The following is a 23,276-nucleotide window of genomic DNA, read 5'->3' on the forward strand; positions in this document are numbered from 1 at the left end:
TTGTTATCTTTCCAATGTTCCTTCTTACGAGACAGAACAAGTACAATTACAATAAAATGCAAGAAAAAAAATCTGGCAGAACATAGCAAGAACTAAGAAAAAAATAAGTTAAGAGCGTAAGAAGAGAAAGAAGAATCACAAAAGAACACCCATACTTGCAAGAGCTTCAACAACTAGAACTTAATTTCAACAAAGTAACATCGAGGTTGTCATGAAAACCTAGTACCAAAAATTCTTAGTAGACCCAATGAAGCATTAATTACACCACTGGCTTTGCTCTCGGTGTTCATCTGAAGATAGAAAAATATGCTTACCATCAACTTTGAAATACACAAATTTGATGTCCAAGATCAAAGTGAATAAACAGCACTTAATTAGGAATTTATTAATATTCTTGTGACCGTTGGGCTTGGGATTAATTTTGGGGAGAACATGAATAGTATGTCTTCTAGTGCTAGTATAGGACTGGACAGTACCGGCGCAAGGTATAGTTCATGTCCAAAACTAGTGTTGCATGAGTACAGAATATACTCTTAAATTTATGTATACCTATGAAATACATATATAAACTCATGTCAAGCAGCCAGTGCAATAGCTTCTTCTTCAAGCACCATTTGATGTAGCATCAAGTCCCTTTGAAGTGATAAAAACTCCTACAAAAAGCATATTTAAACTCTTAAGGCTTTAAAATAATTAAAAATTGTTTACATAAAAGACAACCAATGAAAATTATAGGCAGTATACAGATCTAATTTTTCATAAAAGTTCCAACCATTTATCTGGAAAAAAACAAGAAATGCACCACCTAAGCAGCAAGCCCTCCTTCAGGGCATGCCATGCTTAATAAGGCTCAATTTTGAAAATTAGCAACAACAACAACCAAGCCTTTAGTCCCAAACAAGTTGAGGTAGGCTCAATTTTGAAAATTAAAAGAAAAAAAAAAAGATTTACAAATATCTGAACAATTATTTCTACAATTGTACCTGCAATTGACGCTGACTAAATAAATGGAGGATTCCATAATCAGCGGAAGCAACCAACTCAATCAATTTTTCACTAGTCTCGACCGAGTCACCAGCTTGAGAGAGATATCCTGCAACCTGGACACAGAGATGGAGAGGGGTGGGGGTGGGGAGAAAGAGACCAATTGTTGTCAAATTTAGTTTGTAGTGGGTTGGGATCCATTGACAACAGATAACTCAACATTCTTAACAAATTTCTCAAAATCAAGCCCAAAGAATTTAAAATAGATTTATCTGTAGACATGTTACTAGCCATATAGATTGATTCAGTGACAAGTTCCATCATAGGATATTGAATATGAACATAGCAAACTTCAAGTCATTCAATGGTAAAACATGCATCATTTTTAATGTGTGTATATGCATTGATCATGTTATAACTATCCAATTCCAAAATTAGAAATTATTTTTGACAATTTTCAAGATTGTCAAGTTAATTCATTGTCAATGGATTTCAAGATATGCATTGATGGTTGGCATTTTAATTCAGTGGTCTGGTTTACAAGGTTTGATATTTGGAATGGCACCATCTCAATCTGAATCTCACCTGCATACAACGAAGAATAGTTTCTGGTATACAACAGCGCCGGCAGAGTCCTCTTACAACATATGTAGCAGGGGGTCCCATCAAGTGGTCATTGTCAGAATACCAAGCATCAATTCTCGAGATCTCCATAGCAACTCCAAATTGAAACTGATTCAGCTCACCTGCATTATTTAAGGTTTCAGAAGTTGTCAAACAAGAGCAATATATTTCTGTGTCCCTACAAGGACAAAAATAACTGTATAAGACAGCATAATTTACCATTATCAATATTTTTTTTTTCCAAAAAGTAACCAAAACTGCCCCCATCCATTCTCCTTTATATATAGAGGGGTAGACTAAAGCATCAGCAGCTGTTTACCAAAACTTTCTATTTAAAAGGGGGGAAATAAAAAGCCATATGTTTTATATGGATGTACATATGACCTTGACTGGAAAAATCTCCACAAAGGAAGAAAAAGAAATAACAAGGACTATAACCTTTGAAACCATCAGCCATAACAGTGGCTAAGAGGCCTCCATCATTTGCTTCATGAAAGCCTAGGCCGTCGCCTTCTACAGCCAGACACCTCAACATTACTTCAATACAAGAACTATCTTCTGATGAGATTGTAACCTCCACCTATCCACGTAAAATAAATTAAACAAATAATTAGATAGATATCTTCAACAAGAAAGTAGACAATTCATACAAGAGTCAAACAAAAATGTTCAATTAAACCCCATAGTAAGAAAATGATTAAAAAAAAAACAATGGCAATTTACATAACCCAAAAAGAATACCAACTCATATGAGAAATTACAAAAATTGAGCTTCAGCTTGTAAAGTATTTTTCTGGTTTGCTGTTCACTCCAAACATTTGGTCAAGTTGACGAAAAGGAAATCCTAACAAACGTTGCTCATGTCACTTCTACTCTAATTCCACAATCACTAATTCAAGTATCTTAAGATAAGAGACTAATAGATTTATTCAACTTCTTGTACATAGGCAGACTAACAGTAGAGAATTATGAACTCCTTACCAGAGGAGCTTTATTGCAATTTAATGCTCATGTCAAAGCATTTTGAAACTTGCAATTTTATTTTGGTCGGCCAGCAAGGTGGGGAAGGGGGTTTCTTACAGTTAACTGGCGGTGCAAGACCACCTCTTCACTAACAGAAGAGTAAAGGGCGCTCGTCAAAGCAGCGCAATGAGTAGCATCTGGTGCAACGCATTCTCTCGAGGGCAGGCACAGCATTGCAACTGCATGCAATTCAAGGAACACATGCTCAGTGGAATTATATGCGGACTCCTGAGCTGCACTCAACCATGGATCCCCTTCTCCTACACATGACAATTTGAAGATGTTAGTGTGTGATTTTAGAACTTCAGGTATTGGCAGCCACACAAAAAAAAAAAAAAGGATATCTGACGGGCAATTGCAATTCAAATTATCCAGTATACCAGCAAAAAGAGAAATAGGTGCCACAGGGCCCCACCAATCCCCTCTTGCTTCCTTGTAAGTATATCAAACTACTAATCACCCTCCATATTTTAGAAAGAATATGACGAAGTGATTGACTGATATTTATTATTTCTGTAGTATTATACATGGTACTTCTTGGTTTTGTAATAGTACTCATGCTGCTCCACCATTCTAACTGTAGACATGATGATTTTGGGCTTGCTGACCCAACCCCCCCTCCCCCCACAAGAAAAAATGTTTTCTGCGCAAAATCTACTTAAACAAAATATGTTGTATTAGCTTACTAATCAAAAGAGGGAGAGCTGAACTCAAAGTCTGCCTAGCAAAAGCTATGGAGGCATCCTTCTCCTCTGATGAGAGATCATCAGGTGGGACCACCCCATTCTCGGACTCAGCCTTTAGCCATTTGCGGTATGTAGCATCCCAAGAATAGTATGCATGCTGTCAATTGCAACAAAATATTGACAACCACATCAACCTTGTAGTAACAAGGATACTTTTGCAGTTCACATCCACAAAGGGACTGCAAATATCTAAAGCTCGAAAGCGAACCAAGCTAACTCAAAATTTAGACATCCTGCACTGAAAACTGTGCTCCAGCTTGGCTCACTTTTGTTTCGAAAACACGTGTAGGGAAAAATGGAAAGTGGAGAGAGAGAGAGAGAGAGAGAGCTCAAACCCAATCTTCAAACTCATGCAAATTATCAGAAACATCTGGATCATTTAACGAAAGAAGATTATCTTTTGGTTGCTGGAGAGGCTCTGACAAAAACGCAAGCAGCTTGTGGGCTCCGATTGGTGTCTCAGGGACTCTCCACATTGATATCAACGCAAACTCTCTGAACAGTATATTACTGAACCACCAGAAAATTAAACAAGCTTGTCAATTTACTTGCTGATAATAGTATGATGATAACAGTAATCAAATAAGAAATATGGTACTAAGAAATTGGGCACCAAAATCATCTGTTATTTCCCATTTTGTACCTTATTTAATATTTTACCTAACAGAACTTGAGCCCTCAATTGTTATTATTAGTATTATTATTGGCACCATTATTACTCCGGTTGGGTTTCATTTCTAGCCTACCCCAACTTGTTTGGGACTAAAGGCTTGGTTGTTGTTGTTGTTGTTGTTATTGTAGTCAACTTGAGCCCTCAATTGATGCCTAAATATCAAGACAAGGGCAAATACTACTTGATTGATACTGCTAAATAGAAGCTATCAATTCACAAACCTGTGCATCAGTGCCTTGACAAGAAGCATCACACTAATCCCTTGAAAATCTTTTATGGTAGAAGGAGGTGTAAAACAAAGCCACTGAATAACCATGGCCTTCTCTAGAGACTGCAACCTATGATGCTCTGCCACATCAGCATCATTTTTGCTCGGTTTTGTCTCCCTTGATCTCGAAAGAACTCTGAACAAGTAATATTTATCAAATTAGAACCAATATTATGGTATGTTCACAGCTGACACCTTTTCACTTGTGTAGATAGCACTTGACTGCTAGATTAGCGATACAAAAATGTACGTTCTATTAGATTTTATATAACTGTGCTGCCTCTACCACTGATCACCTTAATAACTAGTACATCACAAGTACATTAGTACAGAAATAAGCATGTATATTCTCACGAAAACTAAATTTGAAGACTTAAGCCCAACTTCTGCAAAAAAATACAAGTATATAATAGAAGCAGAACATTCAAAGAAAATAACCAAGCAGTTGAGAGTGCCAGACCAGCTATGGTCCAGTGCCAATAGTGCATAAATATTACAGAAGCAACCAATAAAGTGCCAAATTAGAGATTGAAATACTTATAAATATACTTTTATGTTTTTCCCCTTTTTCAGCAATTAAGATTGTGATGCTCAGAAGTACTAATACACAGCACATCCCATACTGAATTTCTGCAAATGCTGGCATCAATATGTGAGCAAATAAACAAACCTGTCAATGATTTCTTCAAAGCATGCCTTGGAGTTATCCTCAGAAGAAAAAGGCAAGTACTGCACAGCTGAATAGAAGAGCTTGTGTTTCACACTCATTCTGTCATTGAAAATAACTAAAATTAATCTTTTTACCAATTACAGGATATTATATGCAATTCAATGGTTTTTTCCTTTTCTAGCCCCTCTTTCTACTTCTTAGTGCTTCCTGAGGTTTGTCTCGTATAAATATATACATATATGAGTACAGCTAACGCACTTCCTCTAGTATATTAATAATATGCTTCCGGCCTCCAAAATTTTATCGAATTGGCTTCAAATGACAAATCTAAACTGCTCAAACCAATCTCCTTAACGAGAGTTTCGGTTCCATATAAAAAAGAGTGTATTATATATATATAGAGAGAGAGAGAGAATGGCTAAGCTCAAAACGTTTTTTCCTAGCCCCCGGAACAAATGACTCGGTTTTCCGATTTTCAAAGCCCAAACAGTCAATCCAAACCATTAGACGTTCAATCTATATTAAAATGTGCTTGGAGACCAAATTTTACATTTTTTGGAATTTTTTTACTATTTATTAAGATGGTTTGAAAAACGCTGTTTTTATTAAAATTCTGCATCATTGAAAAACAGCAATTTTCAAACCATCTTAATAAATAGTAAAAAAATTCCAAAAAATGTAAAATTTTGTCTCCGAGCACATTTTAATATAGATTAAAATCTAACGGTTTGGATCGACTGTTTGGACTTTGAAAATCGGAAAACCAAGTCGTTTGTTCCGGGGGCTAGAAAAAAACGTTTTGATTAGTTCAATCTTGTTCAAACACAAGATTGAGCTGATTACCAGTTACCCAATATAACAAGACAAATGGAGTTGTTTTCCATAGCAATCCCAAAGGACTAAGCTAAAAGACCAAAAGCAGTTGTAAAAGAAAATGAAAGGGAGAGAAAGAAAGAGAAAAGGAGGGAAAACCTGCTATTTAATCTAAGCTCCATCATTTGAACAAATAAGTCAACACACAAGTGGCGTACAAGTTGAGATGCGTAAACACCAACCCACTCCTCGTGTTGTTGAGAAAATAAGTACATGACATACCTGAAATTCAGTCAAATAATCTTGATCATTATCTCACACACTACCTGAACACTTGAGACATGACAACAAATTCATTCTGGAAAGATACCACCTATTACATCTCATAAAATTTTGCATGCAAGAGAGGCGTAGGTCACACAACAGTGGCAGACAATTAATTCCTTTCTTGATTTCTTATGAATGTAATACAACGCGAGAAAAGGTTGAGGGATACTAACAAGTGGAGGATGCGGTCACCAATTGTCTCAAGCTTCTCTCTAATAACTTCCTTTAATTCAACATCAATGATGTATCTAAGAACAAGTACTAAGTGGGCTCCGAAGCGCATCATTTCTGGGTCCCCTGGGGGCCTAAATGAATCATACATAATTCACTGTCAGCGGCAGACCAAAGAGTTAAAACTTTAGTCTTTGGTTGTTGAGTTGTTTACTGAGGATCAACATACTGCAATCAATATTCTGTGCAAGCATTTAACCGTTTAGAATGATCAAAGCTCTGCATTTCAGTTGGTTCTGTTTGAAGATTTGAAAATACATTTTGATCAAGGAAAGCAAATCCCAGTAAGTCATATATGAAGATTCTAGAAAAAATGGTAAGAATCTGTACACACCTGAGATTATCATCCCAATCACTTTCTGAAGGAGAAATCCATGACCAGAGAAGATCTAGCAGGTTTGACACGTCTCCAAGCATCAAACGCATCTAACATAAGGAAATATTCCTCATCAAGTTTAAAAGAGCTAAGGAAGTCCTGCTTTCCATTGCAAAAGCTGACAAGTTTTCTTTCGCAGAGGAATATCAACTGGTGCAAGTGGAAGTTAATAGACAACAAGAAATGCAAAATAAGGCCAGGTAAATATCATACCTGAATCTGATGATGTTGCTCTCGGCATGATCGAGATACAGCCTCATGAACCATGTCACTGTGTCAAACAACAATGAAGTTACTAAAACCCTTTTATTTGCATAATTTTTCTTCCTTTCTTTTTACCAAATGAGATATTTTCATTCGTAGTTCATAATTTTGTCATTTCTTTTGAACCTTTAATTTTACAACTCATTGACAAAACCATGGGGATTAAGGCTATATTAGAGCATCCCAGTACTCAAATATAAACAAAAACCAACCTCATAGCTAGTCCCAACTGACTCCACATCCACTGCCATAGAAGTGATGGCATTAATGTGCCATAGTTTGTACATGGTCCATCCAATCAAAATTTGAAGTTCATATCAGGTAATAAGAAAAAAAAATTATCGAAAATCAAGATGTAATCTGGACCGTTTGATTTTGACCAGAAGGACCATGACAACTATGAAAGCAGCATGATGACTATTACAGGAGCAGATGCGGACTCAGAAAAAACCAGTAGTGCTAATTACCATACAAAAGTAATTACCTGGAATGAAGCTTCTGGAGAAGGGAGGACATGTCACGTGGCTGTTGGTCCAGAATCTGGTATGGCCAGCTCCCAGGGCTCACTGGTGGGAGTGACATGTGCTCGCTACCTCCTGACAAAGATCCACTCATTTCATCATCATTAGATCTTCTATCATAACCAATGGCACCACCACCTTTCTGAAGCTGGGATAGGTGCACATCTACTTGTGCATCAAGCCAACACTTCACCATTGCCCAACAAGCCGACTAAATAAAATGTGAAATGCAGAAGAGAAAGTCAAGTCATTGTTGCAAACAAAAACCAATCTCTTTTAATTTTCAAAAGAGATCTATGAACACTACATTTGGATGTACATCAATGCCCATAATTCATTTTGTGGTGAATATTGTTGTAAATGTCCTGAAGGGGCAATTTTCTAGAACATGGAATGAAAGTTAGGGACTTAGGGTTCATGCTGCTTAATATTCTAATGTCCAGCTACAACCCAAGAAATTACCTTAAGGTGTGCTCCAGAAGGGGTACATTAAAGGGAGGGAAGGGGGATGACTGATGTGAAATAATTTTGCTGCAATCTTCTTTCCTATGGATATTAACCTTACCTTCATGTGATTGTCACTGATTTGCTCATCACCTATTGCATTACTGATGAATAAATACATAAATTGTTCATCATCAAGTTCCTGCAACAGGATTGGATTCATAGCGCCCAAAGCTTTCGCAGCTGCTTCAATCCGAGTAGTAACCAATATTTTGCTACCTGTCTTACCAACTCTTAAAGGGACAAATAGCTGCTCTAGTTCCTGTCCAGTAACCCCTTTATCACACCAAAATCATCCAACACCAGAAAGTATCTTTCTCCTCTTAATTTGCCTTCTAGGCTACCAAAATCGGGACACTTTTCCTTAAAACCGGACTCCCAAATATTTTTCAAAATGACGTCAACACTAAACTTTTGAGAAACATGAGCCCACATGACACGGTAGAAGTACTTGACTTCTCTCTCATAATCACAAACATATTGTGCCAAGGTAGTCTTTCCCAACCCACCCATGCCCCATATTCCAATAACAGAGTCCATGCCCCATATTCAAAAGTGTCCCAATTTTGGTAGCCTAGAAGGGCTACAATCAGCACTTCAAGAGAAATTAAGAGGAGAAAGATATTTTCTGGTGTTGGATGATGTTTGGTGTGATAAAGGGGTTACTGGACAGGAACAAGAGCAGTTATTTGTCCCTTTAAGAGTTGGTAAGATAGGTAGCAAAATATTGGTTACTACTCGGATTGAAGCAGCTGTGAAAGCTTTGGGCGCTATGAATCCAATCCCGTTGTGGGAACTTGATGATGAACAATTTATGTATTTATTCATCAGTAATGCAATAGGTGATGAGCAAATCAGTGACAATCACATGAAGGTAAGGTTAATATCCATAGGAAAGAAGATTGCAGCAAAATTATTTCACCTCCGATTTGGGGTGTTAAGGAAGTGAACTCGCTTCCCTCCCTTCCCTTTTCCTTTCCATTACACGACCAATTTGTGGAGCACACCCTAAAAGAAGAAGATATTTTGGACATGAATCGTAAGTCGTAACCATTCTCTACATATTTATCCATTGATAATGATCCTAGACATAATTTCATTAAACATAAAAAAACGGATTGCAACTAGTATGGAAACTCAGTAACCATCCTGTGCTAAACTCACAACAAAACTTCCAACTTGAACTACTACTAATAGCCATAATTCTTAAACTTTACATTAACAGAGCCACAACAGAACCTAATATTGAGAACAACTAACAGAACATTGAAATAACATTTGAGTGGACCTATCAAAGACGATCCCTGGAAGTAAATTGGGAAAGGGGCAAGTAACTGGTTGTTATTTCCAAAAAAAGCCCTTGCATGTTGAGAGAGGAAAAAAAAAAAAAGTAAGAAAATAAATGAAGTACCTCCCAATCAGTACAGACGGGTAATACATGTTTCAAGTTGCTGCATTGAACTGCATAGACAGCTGTCTCATACTTTCCACCATCTTGCTCAGAAATTTTCTTCAAGAAAATGAATGCGAAAGAGAAAGATGTTACAGAGCAGTCATTTAAATGTATAATGATTTGTGTCAGTCAGCCTGTATACAGTCTACCAAGAATGGGCTCAAGTCTGTTGGGATAATAACTTCTGTTTCCAGCTAAAATTCTATATTGTAGCCTAATATAGGACCCAGTTTATCAGAAAACATTCAAGAGGACAAACATTTTTTTAAGCCTCGGTGCTATTTGAGTTGTTTTGTAACAATTTTTTTTTTTTTGCAAAACCTTTTGTTTAGAAGGTAAATTAGGACCAACAAAAAAAAAAAAAAAAAAAATCAAACAAAGGTAGTAAACTAAAGGACAGTGCAGAGAAAAAGAATCTGATGCCAGATCGGGTCAACCGACAGTCTTATGTGTTTGGCGGAGCACAATACCTGTATAGGTACAAGGTACAAAAACTCTGAGAAACCCATTACCTCAGATGCACAGAAGGAGGCCCATTTCCAGAGGCGAAGCTGGTGCCCGACTCGACCTTCTAACTCGATAGCTTGAAGAGTTCTCGACTTCCCATTTTTCATCATGGCTTCAACAGAGGGAAAGAGGTCTATTCCTCTAAAGGGACAGAGTGTAGCAGCTCTCCATGCCTAATTTAGTGTATTCACGCAAATTATGCAAAACGAGCTAGTGCCTACCAGAATCAACTTATCAAGAAGAGCATACTGGTTCAGTTGGCAGAGTTGACCTACACCTAATGGGTCAACCTGACAGGATCTGGATTCAACTTGGCTTAGACTGAACCATCAGGTTAAGGCCAGATCCATGTCAGGGTTCTTTGAACCATGGGCAGGGTGAATTGAGTCAGTGCCACAGGTTATGAGCCAATTAGACACTAAACCCTAAAACATCAATGCAACATCATCTTATATAATGAGCCTCTTGTAACTAGTACTGGCAAGTACCAAACTTTATAGCAAGTCTTACAAAAATGAAAAATAGAAAAGAATGAAACATGCCTGACCAGCAGAACTGCACAGCTCACAAGCCTCTTCCAACCTTCCTGCCTTTAGGAGAGTCCACACATCCTCCAACAGTAACTCATCTTGTTTCTGTTCCCCATAAAATAATAATATTAAGTACAACAACATACTAATTACATAATCTAACACATTTTTAAATTAGACAATACATTAAGAGGATAACTTGAAGCAATGCCAAGGCTCACAACTGAGTCTTCCGAGAAAGGATAGCAATCTTAGGTCCCAGTACAAACCGGGTAAGTACAATCATATTTGTCTGTTTTACATTTGGTGTGGACTAAACTAGGGAGAAAAGCTGAAATCAAACGAAATACGATCAGATTAGAAAAAATTGCCTTGTCATCAGAAATGAGTTTGGCTTCTTCACGGGTCGGGGCATCGAAATCCACATGTTGTACAACAGCAGGATCATAATTCCCTCTCCTGAGAAACCTTTGTGTGTGATGCCATACACCAGAACTTGGGAGGTATGAACCAACATGGGACCCTCTTACCTACCACATAAAAATAATATAATTATTTCCGCTTAGAGGCCTCTCTTTCATTACTAGCAAATAAAAGCCTTCAACGCATCATGAAACTGTTTAAAATGCTATGCCAATACCTAACCTTTGCATGTTTACATTCCCACTATAGTGATGTGGTTAACTATAACAAGTAACCAAAATAAAACCTTCCATAGAACTTAGATTAGCCCTGATTCACTTCTCCAATGGTCAAAGTTTTGAGGCTATCTAAAAGAAATTTTTAACTTATCTATTTGTCTTAATTAACAGTAAAAACTGATGGTATGGTGTTCTTTAATTTAGTGATAGAACAGGGGGTGTATACAATTTCTCCAGTCAAAACTTGTTAAAGTACCTTCTTCTCCAAATCAAGAGCTTCAGAAGCAAGCCCTTCTAGCCACAATACAGTACGAACACAAGCCTCAGCCGTCAGGTCTGTTCTGACAAACTGGCATGCTTGTTGGTGCGAAGTCGGTGGGGACTGTTTACAACCATATTAAAAATTCAATTAGTTCAAATAAACTCTTTTTCAACCCTTCAAAGAAAAAAAGACAAAAAAAATATCCTTCCGCTTATTTAGGAGGCAAAAAATTAAAAAATTAATAATTTAATTTATTCCTCACTGAATATTGAAAGGTTGAGATGCAATTATTGCAAAACCTGTCAAAGCAGTGTTAATATCCTATTGAGTTCTTAGAAGAACGAGGAATATTTCACTATTTACAGGGGCAAACAGGATAATTGCAAGTTCAGCAGCAAACTATCTCTTAATCATACGGACCTAATAGTAGTATATTCGCAGGTTTCATAACAGGTGGTATAAGCATCTAATACCCAGCACTTTGTTTCAATAATGAAACTGGCTTTTCAGCATTTTTTTCCAAAACGAAAATCATCTAACGGCTGTACGGAAGGAATAAGCCATTTAGAAAGAGATATTTTTTGTTCAATTACATAAGTGAGAACTGAGAAGGATCCCTTTCATATATGTTTGTTCCTGAGAAAAACTTCCTGTGATGAGCACAAGAAGAAACTTTTGAAACATCAGGAGGCAAATTTCAAATATGCCCGGTACAAAGAAACTCAGCAACTTTCTATTAATTACCTGTAGTAGCTCCTCAGGAAGTTCATCAATTGCTGAAAAATGCACACAAAAATAAATAAAGTTAAGAAGGCAACTATATAAATCTGACTTTACAAGAAAATCTGGACTAGCATTTGTGTGCCATTACGATTTCCTCCAAATTAGCCATTTTCAAGTTCCCCAAGCTCTCCTTTTTTTCCTTATATTGTAGAGCTTGAGAACTCTCAACAAAAATGCAAACCTACTGCAGTAACAGAACAACTTCAAATTACGCACCTTTACCAAATAGGTACCAAAACAGTGACCAAGAAGCAGCCTCATCAATTAATAATTTAGCTTTTTGTCTCATGAACTTGTCTTCAACAACCCGGTGCCTCACTGTGCTACCAAACCTAAATTTTAAATTTACATTTTCAATATCAAATGTAAAAGAAAAAAAAAATCTAAGAGTAGCTCAGCATTTGCACAAGTAAGAGGCTAGTGACACTTCCTAGGTGCTCTAGTCAATTTATAGATTTAACAAGCACCTGATCGATTCAGACACATCTCGGCATGTTTTCTCAAGTTGTAAAATCAAATCTTGAAATGACATTAAACCTGCAATAACCATAAATTGAAAAAATTAGATGGAAATCCACCGAATAATTAAAGAAACTGTACCAGTTGATCCCAAAAGAGTATGAATTGGTTCGAGATAATACAAGACCTTTATTTTCTCTGTCCTTAGCTACGAAAATAGAGGATAATCTAAGGCCAAAATAGAAATAAGCGGTGAATGCCGCAATAATTCTTGGATTGCTACAACAAGGTGGTATTATAATCCTCGTCAAAGCCAAAGAAACATAAACCTTGAAGAGCAGAGTCAAGAAGAGAGGCAAATAGACTAAAGGTGGAGCCTTCATCTGACAGATCCTCTTCCTCGCTTTTGATCAGTCGAAGTGAGTTCCTTCCTGTCTGACGTGCAGGGCCAAAGCTGGAGCTGAACTCACCAGCTGCACGACTATCAATAGATGCCCTTCTCATTGCAGAATTTAAAGGGGTATTTCCATCCATGCCATCAACATCGTCGGTCTCCAACTGAAAAACAACTAAGTTAGTGGCTCGGCAAAGATGAACATCGTCGGTCTCCAACTAAAAAACTAAGTTATTGGCTCAGTAAAGATGGAATGCAATGAAATAAGGAAGCAAGCACAACTCTACTTACATTCAAGACAGTAGTAATTTAGAAAAGGGATTTACGTGAGAATTGAAGAAGAGGAAGAAATCATATAAATTCTACACTAATTGTGAAGAGTGTGATGATTTAGATGGAACAGGATTTACCAAAAATTTGTAGAAGATGGAAAATCATATATAAATAGAAAGAAAAGAACGATTATAGTCTCTCTCTGGCACCTCATTCAGGAATTTACTTTATACTCTCAGCAATAATCTGTAATTCAAGTTTCAAAGGCCAGAAGTCCACTATTTCTATCCTTGCTTGGGACAGCTGCAAAAAAATAGCAGTAATTCCTACGCTAATTATTTAAGGGAATGAAAAATTAGCATTTTGTTTTACTTCAGTTCAGCTCAGAGATTGCTGTAAGACCAGACAGTTCATCCTGTTACCAGCTGGTTCACACACCTACACGAGTAGAAAATCATAGTACAACACATAACAGTGATAGTGTAATACCTCCTGTTTAATCTCTTCCAGAAGTAAAGCCGAGTTAGGACGCCTTTGTATTGTATTTCCTTCGTATAAGAGACTCGCGTCAGAGAATCTGGACACAGGGCCCTGTAGGAGGGGTGATACATTGGATGAGGCAGATTGCCTTCTCCTGTGCCTTTACAGGTTAGAACAAATACAAAAGGCTAAAAATAAATCATGTCACATTTTTCATAGATATGTAATGACAAAGTTCTTATACCAGACCTGGAGGGTACATTATTTGAATCCGAAAAAAGACTAACTCTCACACTGTGATACCACTGTTTTTTTCATTAATTAAACTCTAACTAAGATTGATACAGAAGCTGAGTTTCTTCAGAGAGTACTGAGAACCAAAAAAAAAAAAAAACACAAAGGCGAGAAGAAAAGGCGAACCTGTAGCGGCGGTACTGTTCTCTGTGGGTGTCGTTAGTGGGATCGAAGAGGCTTGGAGGCGCATCGACCTCCATCTCCATCTCCATTGCTGGTATCGATATAGGAAGCCAGTTAAACCCTAAACCCGGGAAAGTGGTGCTCGGGACTCGGGAGGAGAAGAGTTATCAGGTCGGATCTTTTCGAACTCCGCCGTTAGATATTCATTTCACATTTTCACCCTTAGATTTAGGTTTAATTTATTGTTTCTTCTCTAGCCCTTATTAATTTTCTTATTACTCCTTAATACTTCTATATGATATACTTCCTTTTCAACTCTTTCAATTTTTTTTCTCATTTATTTTAACAGGTAGGATTTTTTTTTTTAAATAGAATCAATTTTAATTATTTTAAAAGTATTATTAATTTGATTTTTATGAATAAGCAGTGATGTATAATTGCAAATCCCTTATAACAAAATTTAATTTTTCTTTCCACCGATCCTTAGAGCATTTACATCCCTGATATTATTAGAGTTTATAATTCAGTTTCAGGAATGTGAGAGAGTTTTTTATTTAGAAACTATATAGTAAAGTTTTTTTTATTAATAAACTGTTTATAAACTCCATACTGACTTAAATGATTGGCTCAATTATTAGTTCTGTTTAATTTGTTACTAACATGTCTTAATAAAAACTCTAAAATTAATTTCAGGAATATGAGAATTAGAAACTTCAAGACCTTAATTTCTAAAAAGTAGTTAATAGTTATTTAGAAACTCATTTAAATTGCTGGGATGTAGATTCTTTTACAATTGGTGGAGCTATTTTTCATAAAAATTCAATTAATAGTATTTATTTTGTTAATTAATTAAAATTGTTTAATTTTAAAAAAAAATCAGTTAGTTCAACTTCAAATTTTATATTTTCAATTATACCTCTTGTATTTCCTTTCTCCTTCGCGTTTCTTACTTTTTGTTCTTTCTCTGACATACACAGTTCCAGCCTAAAAAAGTTTCGTAAATATATTTTGTGATATAATATTATGATAAAACATATCAACTTTTAGTATTCCTTTAATATTTTATTTGTTAGTGATTGTGACTCTACTTCATTGTACGTAGAGAGAGAAATATTTTTAAATGGAGTTTTGTTGTGGCATGTAGAAAGGCATTGTGTCATTGTATATACGGTATATGGCTGTATATGTGAATTTTAAAATGATAATTCGTATATAATGTGTATGCAAAGTGCATGTGCGGTAATAATATGCAGTAATAACATGTGATATGCGATATAATGCAGTATAATGCAGGCGCATACGTGGTAATAATATTGATCAGGATAAAAACGACCCTGATTTACGTGAGTTCAGATCCAGTGAAGTAACTCAGAGATTGGGTTTTAAATCGGGACCGTTCGATTCAAATTCATGATAATCTATCCGAATTGGAGCGCACACATCTCGAGAGATGAATTCGAATTGCAAAACAATCTCAAACAACAGATTCGAATCGAACGGTCTTGATCCAAAACCCAAAGATTGGGTTCCTTTAGAGGATCCGGACCCGATTTACGTAGGGTTTTGACTTTGATTTTGTCTCTCACATTTATATTTAATTATTACGAAAAATCGGTTATTGTTGCTCTCTTTTATGTTTTATTGCATAAATCATATTTTGAGACTATTTTATATCAAATGAAGCAAGAATCGATCAATCGGAATAGCAGAGCACTGAAGTTAAGTCCCTGGTACGGAACCAGTACGAATCAGAGACCCAATACAAACCAAGCATAAAGGAATACACATTAACCCCAATCACCATTTTTGGTTGTGGCCTAAAGGGTGGAATAAGGAGTTTATGTCTCGTTATTCCACCAAACATGTCTTAATTGAGACAGACTAAGATAGCACAAGCCGATCTTTAAGCCGGCCTAAATTAAACCACCTCACATGGTGGTTTAATTTTTATTCCACCTCGTGGCCTAACTTGAATGATTATAATAATATTTTATTTGTATATAATTAGTATATTATTATTAATAATTATTATTAGTATATAATTATATAATTAATATCTCATCTTGAGTAAGGCTAGGGTGTGACATGCTCATCGTAACTCTTTGGTGAGCAGATTTCTTCAGCCGTCCGATCTTGTTATGATTCGTGCTATTGTAAAATGATGAAGTGCGCTGAGTTTGGACGAAAATTTGAATAATTTCTCCGTCAGGGAGCGACTAGGGAAAAAGAAGTCCCATCTCCTCTCTATTTTGCTCCTGACTTTTCTTCTCGCTCTCGACTTCTCTTCTTCTGCCGATTGTTTCTTCTCCGCCATCGTCTTCTTCAATCGCTTCTCTCTGGTTTGCGCCTCTCTCTCTCTCTCTCTCTTACTCTATCTCTCTCTCCCTCTCTATCTCTCTCAACAATTTGTTGAAAAGCAAAACCCTAGATACAGTTTAAGTCAAATTTATTGAAAGGCCAAAACTCGTAGTGTTGAGTATTTTCTTTCGAAGACAAGGAGAAAGACGAAGAGAAAATACAAGGTTATAGAGGGCAAACTGTTCCAAGCCCCCCTTTCCTGATTTTGGGGTTTGATAAATATGTAAACGAAAGGTCTAATTTGATTAATTTCTTTTCCTTTTTGTAGGGTCATTCGTACCAATATTTGAAGTAGCGAAGGAGCAAATTCCAGTTGAAAATGAACTAGAGTTGGAAGAAAATATTTATTTTGTATTTGCAATATTTTCTAGAATGGTGAGAATCAATCTAACGATGAAGATGAAGATTTTATTGTACTAATGGAAGTTTAGGAACTAATTTTGGATAGAAAAGTAGATTTCTTTTGTTTTTATTTTGTTTAGTCAATGTCCAGCAAGCTTTTAGGAAACATTGTTTTGAGTTTGGATAATTAGCATAACAAAAGCAGACGGGACTTCTTTTTCCTCAGTCGCTCCCTGACGGAGAAATTATTCAAATTTCCGTCCAAACTCAGCGCACTTCATCATTTTACAATAGCACGAATCATAACAAGAACGGACGGCTGAAGAAATCTGCTCACCAAAGAGTTACGGTGAGCATGTCACACCCTAGCTTTGCTCATCTTATATTGTTAATATATTAAATCATTATTATAATAATATTATATAATTAATATCCTTTAATAATAATTATTATTAGTAAATAATTATATAATTATTATGTTATATTGTTAATATATTAAATAATTATTATATAATATTGTAATATATTATAGTTATTATTAATATATTAATATTGTGTAATTAGTATCTTATTAACGATATATAACTATATAATTAATATGTTATATTGTTAATATATTCAATAATTATTATAATAATATTATAATATTTTATAGTTATTATTAATATATTAATATTATATAATTAGCATCTTATTATTAATATATAATTATATAATTAATGTCTTATATTGTTAATATATTAAATTATTATTATAATAATATTATAATATATTAATATTATATAATTAATAATTAATATTGTTAATATAGTAAATCATTATTATAATAATATTATAATATATTAAGTTGTTATTGATATATTAATATTATATAATTAGTATCTTATTATTAATGATTATTATTAATATATAATTATATAATTAATATTTTATATTGTTAATATATTAAATAATTATTTTAATAAGATTATATAATTAGCATCTTTTTATTAATAGTTATTATTAATTTATAATTATATAATTAGTATTTTATTATTAATAGTTATTATTAATATATAATAAATATTTTATGTTATTAATATATTAAATAAATTTGATAATAATATATAATATATTACAGTTATTATTAATATATTAATATTATATAATTAATATCTTATTATAAATAATTAACCAATTTAGGTTTTCAAAAATTTAGTCCTCCACCGACTCTAACCAAACAAGGAATAGTTTAAGCAATGATTTAACTTTAGGCCTCAACCAAACATGAATAATTTAGACCGGCCTAAGTTGGAATAACCAATTTAGGCCACAACCAAACATGAGGAATATGCGTTGGGCACAATATTATAGTCTCTCTCTTTTAAGCGATATAATATAACTTCTAAAAGACCATAATATAAGTGAAAATGACTCTTCTGATCAGAGAAAAATCTATAAATAATTGTCAGCAAAATTGTTTCTTTCTTTATTCAAAATTGCTTGTTCTTTATTTTTTTTATTTAAAAAGATTTCATTAAATAAATAAAAAAAACAAATTGAAAATTCAAATTTCTTTTTTTTTTCAAATCCAAAAAATTTATCTTTTTTTTTTATTATAGTAGGTCCATGTATATATTATTTTGTAGTGTGAACATGTACACAGAGATGAGAATTACACTTATACACATGACATAATTGTATTTTTGGATGCCTGGGCTTTATTTTTCGTTCCAACATTTTAAATATAGGGGAGCCTCTAATTTAAATGTGATCTAGTAAAACATAAAGAGCAAGGGTAAAAATGAGGAAATAGATTCTGACAACACTTAACTGTGAATAATGGTTATATCAGATATAATAAAGAATATAAAATTAAGAAAGCTGATAACATTACCCGTGCTACAGTATCTGCATTGTACTCGCAGGGGAAACCTCCGAAAATTAAATGTGAAAAAAATGACTTTTTGTGAGGATCACAAAAATTCCACAATTCGAATTTTTTTTTCCCAAAGTATTAATATGTATGCATAGAAGTATTTATAGTTATGAGGTGAATAATTATTTATTATGCGGGTACTGTAGCGCGAAAATAATAGTACCCGCAGCACTGTACCCGCTGGAGGACCATTGAAAATTAAATACAGAAGGATAACTTCCTGCAGGGACTGCAAAATCTCCACAATTTTAATTTTTTTTCATATTATTAATATCTACGCATTTTTTATTTCAAATGAGATCCATGATGACGTACTTTCAGACTCGTCGTCGCGCAAGTATTTATACCTCACCGTACAAGTATTTATACATACACTTGCAAGTATTTTTTACATATGACACTGAAAAATATTAATATCTACATATTGAAAGTATTTATACTTATATACTGAAGTATTTACATGTATGAGGTTAACTATTTTTGTTAGAGGAAGACTGACGCGGGGATGGTTGGGGAACTCGAAAAGGGATAATCATAACAAGTCATGCATCAAAGTATTAATATATTTTTTTAAGTGTTAATATATTATCTTCTCAAATATTTATAACTACGAATGTATACATATCTAAGTATTTTTTATATGATACTGAAAGTATTAATATCTAAGTACTGAAAGTATTTATATTTATGCATTGAAGTACTTATTCCTATGAAATCAATTATTTTTGTTAGAGAAAGGTTGACGTGAGAACGAGTGCGGGGATTGTAAAAGGGAAACTATATAATTAGTGGGGACCGTAGAGAAATGATATTGCTGGGATTTAAGATTAATAATTAGTTGAGACTATAAAATTAGTGGGGACCGTAATACATTATTTCTCTAAGTGCAGGTACTGTAGCACGAGTACTGTAGGGCGGTTACTGTGGCGTGGGTACTGTAGTGCGGATACTAAAATAATTATTCTAAAATTAAATAGAAAATTCAAAAAGTTTTTGAGATACATAGAAAAATAATCCTTATTGAGACTGCTAAAAATCATAATCTGTACGGTCCACGGCGTATGTTTGATTAGTGTGTTGAAATAATGTCGCCTACAAGACTATAACTCTAATGAAAATAATTGTGCATGGAGATACTAAATATGATGGTTTTTTATGAAAACATTAGCTATTTTAAAAGTTTACATGAGCGCTCTAGAAAATTTCCTTTGTAAAATTTTCTCTTACGCATTTTTTAAATGCATCTTAAACATTTCCAATGGCGCAAATAAGTTTTGACTGCTTCGTCCCAATGATATTTTTTAGATTTAAAGTAGTCTCAAAAAAATAATGTAGATATGAATTGCCATATTTTGTATTTACAATCCAAGATTTTTTGCCTTAATTTTTTGTATTTGGAGAACTGTCGTACTAGCATATGAGGCGGTTTGGGCAAATGCGGTACCGGTCATCAGAAACTATCAAACTAAACCCAGCCGCATAGAAGTATGCCGAAATTTATGATGGTTTATAATTATTTCAATTACTGCTCATGTTAAATAGATATTAATACAAATGTGGTACCAATTAGCTGAACAATATTGGCATGTTGTTTGCAAGCATAATTAATTATCTGTTATAGGCTAAATAGGATAGGGGTTTAATTAGTACACTGTCAATTAAGCTATTTGCAAGCATAATTCAGATGCATCAAACGGTTCTTGCAATTTATGGTGCGACTTTTTGGAAAATCACAACCGTTAAAATACGTTCTGCACGAATGTCAAAGCTTAAATAATACTGGCCCACTGCGCTCTCTTCGAATAAGTGTCGTGACATGCACATTGGTCACGCAAAATATAAGATATACACACTCTTTTTTTGGACTCAGATTTATGTAGGGGTGCAAACGGATCGGATACGGATTGGATAGTGGTAAAACCATATCCGTATCCGTTTTTATTTTTCGGATACGGATACGGATTGGATATTAGACGGATACGGATACGGATACGAATCAGATATTAACCGGATACGGATACGGATATCTGCTTTTCTTAACAGTGAATAACATATTTTTTTTCATAATATATATTAAACTATATAATATATATCTACTATTCGGATACGGATAGTTAAAATTCAAAACCATATCCGTATCCGCACGGATATTCGGATATCAGATATCCGTATTAAATTTTCGGATACGGAGTCGGATACGGTCAGATAATATCCAACCCGTTTGCACCCCTAGATTTATGTCTAACTGTAGGTGTCATTCTTTAATTGATAACGAACTGAATTAATTGATCTGCATTTAAATTGAATGGTTGAAATAATATTTTATGAGGATAGCATCAGAATATATACAAGGACTCATATTGCGCATGACTTATTTTTCCTTAATTAGAAAAGCGTAAAAAATGTTTGATAAAATCCGAAGGACAAAAAATGAAATGCCTACTTTTTAAAAAATATTGTTTTAGAGTTGGAATATTCGAATTTGGTTAGGTGATATCTGATAGATATTTAAATTGAAAGACTTGATTGCAGACAAAATTAGTATAATACCCCTTAATCCTTATCTAACAAAATGTTCGAAAGGCTTCAGATATTTGTTTTCTATAATACTCCTTAATCCTTAATCCTTATCTTAATTTATAAACTAAATTAGTATAATATTAGATATTTTCGGATGTTTTTCATAACGGCGTCGGCGTGAGATATTTAATATGTTTTCTGTTGTGTTAGCTTTTTTGCTAAGATATTATTTTTTTTTAAAGTTTATTAGATAATAACGAAATTTATCCATACTTTTTATTTTTTCCTCGAGATTTATAAAATCTAAAGTTTTAAATAATCAGACAAAATAAAATAAAAGAAGATTATTGTCAAGTCTTTTTTGTTGTTCTACAACTAATTTTAAAAAAATATTCACCGCATGTTTACATAAAGTGGCGAATGCATTCATTTATTTTCAAAAAAATTATATCTATAAATTATTTTCTATATAATTTAAAATAAAACATTAAGATTACTGTAAAATTGACTCTGATATACAACATGCAAAATTTTATATAATTAATCATATTCACATTTAATTCCTATAGCTTGAAAATCCAACTCCACCTTTGTACATAATATTATAAAATACTTCAAACTGCTTATATAAAAATGTATATTTTTTTACAAATGAGTTAAAGAAGCATTCTGAGACTCAATAAAATCCTCTGGATCGTTCTCAGAGTGTTGAATTGGAGTTGGAACAGAGGCGGAGTCAGACTTTCAAGTTATGGGGTCAAACTTGAATAGGGGTCAATCATATCAAATTTACATACAACATATGAAGGTCAATTTTACAGTACCGTAATATTTTATTCTAAATTATAATAAAATCAAGTATAATTATAAAAAAAAATGAAAATATATGGAGTCAATTGACCTCATTCAATTAACTTGGATCTGCCTCTGAATTGGGGCTAACAATTAGCATCAATTTCCAAAACCAAAAAAAAAAAGCAAGAGAAACAACTAACAAGGATCATAATGTAATAAAAGAAATGAAAAATAAGCATCATAAAGATGCAGATTAAATCGACACCGTTGGCTGAGAAAACGGACCGATTTGTGGCGTTGAATAAGCGCGTTAACGGCGCCGAGGCCGCTAAATTAACGTTAACGCCGCTTATCATCCTAGCTCCAGCTGTTACTGTCAATCCCCTTTTTCGGGAAAACTGTGGAACTGGCATACATGAATACATGATACAATCATACAAATGATCAGTCAAAAGCAGACCCATAAACCAGTAAAAATTATGCGGTACCAATTAAATTTGATATTCTGTGGTGCCATAGAATAGGCGTAAATTTGGATGCATGTCAACAGACAACAGCGTTGACTATAGGCGTACCCGCCGCACGAGATCTTGGTGGCCGGGTAGTAGAACTGTAGAAGAGGAGTACAAACGAATCGATGGTTGCTATCCTGTCTATGTGGGCCCACTAGATAGCCTAAACTAACGGCTTTGAATACAACTACGTGTGAAAGGCTGAAAGCATCATCACTCGCTTCCAGGCACACAGCACCTACTCATTCCTATCTTCGGCATGGGTTCTAACTTCTAATTGAAGAATTCGTTACCTGACTGAGTAGAATTGAATCGGACGGTTCGAAAATGGATTAGCACGCATCTCAAAGCACAAATATTCCTCAAATAATCCTGTTCCCTCTGTCATCCCTAATCCCGACCGGCTGATAGTAAATCTGAACCGTCTGTTTTTCAATTGTGTTGAGTCAGGTACCTGGGAGGATACGGATCCGTTGTAATTAATTGAATCCATCCGCATCAATCCATATATTTAGAAAAAGTGTGCTTTTGTTTCCGGGTTATCGGATTCGGATCTCATCTCTGGTTTAATGCTGATCCGTTTTAACGCCTTTTGCTTGACAAGGATA

General features: G+C 34.4%; 1 protein-coding gene across 4 annotated transcripts; it reads right to left on the reverse strand.

Annotated features, from left to right (window-relative positions):
• Positions 1–93: 93 nt before the first annotated feature.
• Positions 94–14,454, reverse strand: LOC144543768 (nuclear pore complex protein). 4 transcript variants are annotated; one of them, XM_078292163.1, is made up of 26 exons: positions 14,227–14,389; positions 13,816–13,966; positions 12,989–13,271; positions 12,668–12,737; positions 12,417–12,532; positions 12,162–12,193; positions 11,412–11,537; positions 10,886–11,044; positions 10,527–10,619; positions 9,990–10,157; positions 9,436–9,534; positions 7,484–7,731; positions 6,949–7,006; positions 6,694–6,785; positions 6,302–6,433; positions 5,961–6,083; positions 4,989–5,087; positions 4,272–4,454; positions 3,713–3,887; positions 3,318–3,474; positions 2,689–2,891; positions 2,047–2,188; positions 1,570–1,730; positions 984–1,100; positions 550–653; positions 94–290 (listed from the first exon to the last, which is right to left on the reverse strand). In XM_078292163.1, exons 1-25 carry the CDS (start codon positions 14,310–14,312, stop codon positions 576–578), a joined length of 3,351 nt encoding a protein of 1,116 aa, XP_078148289.1. In that variant the 5' UTR covers positions 14,313–14,389; the 3' UTR covers positions 94–290; positions 550–575. The 4 variants fall into 4 exon arrangements, with proteins under 4 accessions (XP_078148289.1, XP_078148290.1, XP_078148291.1 ...); XM_078292164.1 differs by having other exon boundaries at positions 156–653; positions 12,989–13,217; positions 14,227–14,454; XM_078292165.1 differs by having other exon boundaries at positions 156–653; positions 12,989–13,217; positions 13,816–13,960; positions 14,227–14,445.
• Positions 14,455–23,276: the final 8,822 nt, after the last annotated feature.

The sequence above is a fragment of the Carex rostrata genome, chromosome 25 (genome assembly GCF_964058835.1).
Source record: "Carex rostrata chromosome 25, lpCarRost1.2, whole genome shotgun sequence".
Lineage (NCBI taxonomy): Eukaryota > Viridiplantae > Streptophyta > Magnoliopsida > Poales > Cyperaceae > Carex > Carex rostrata.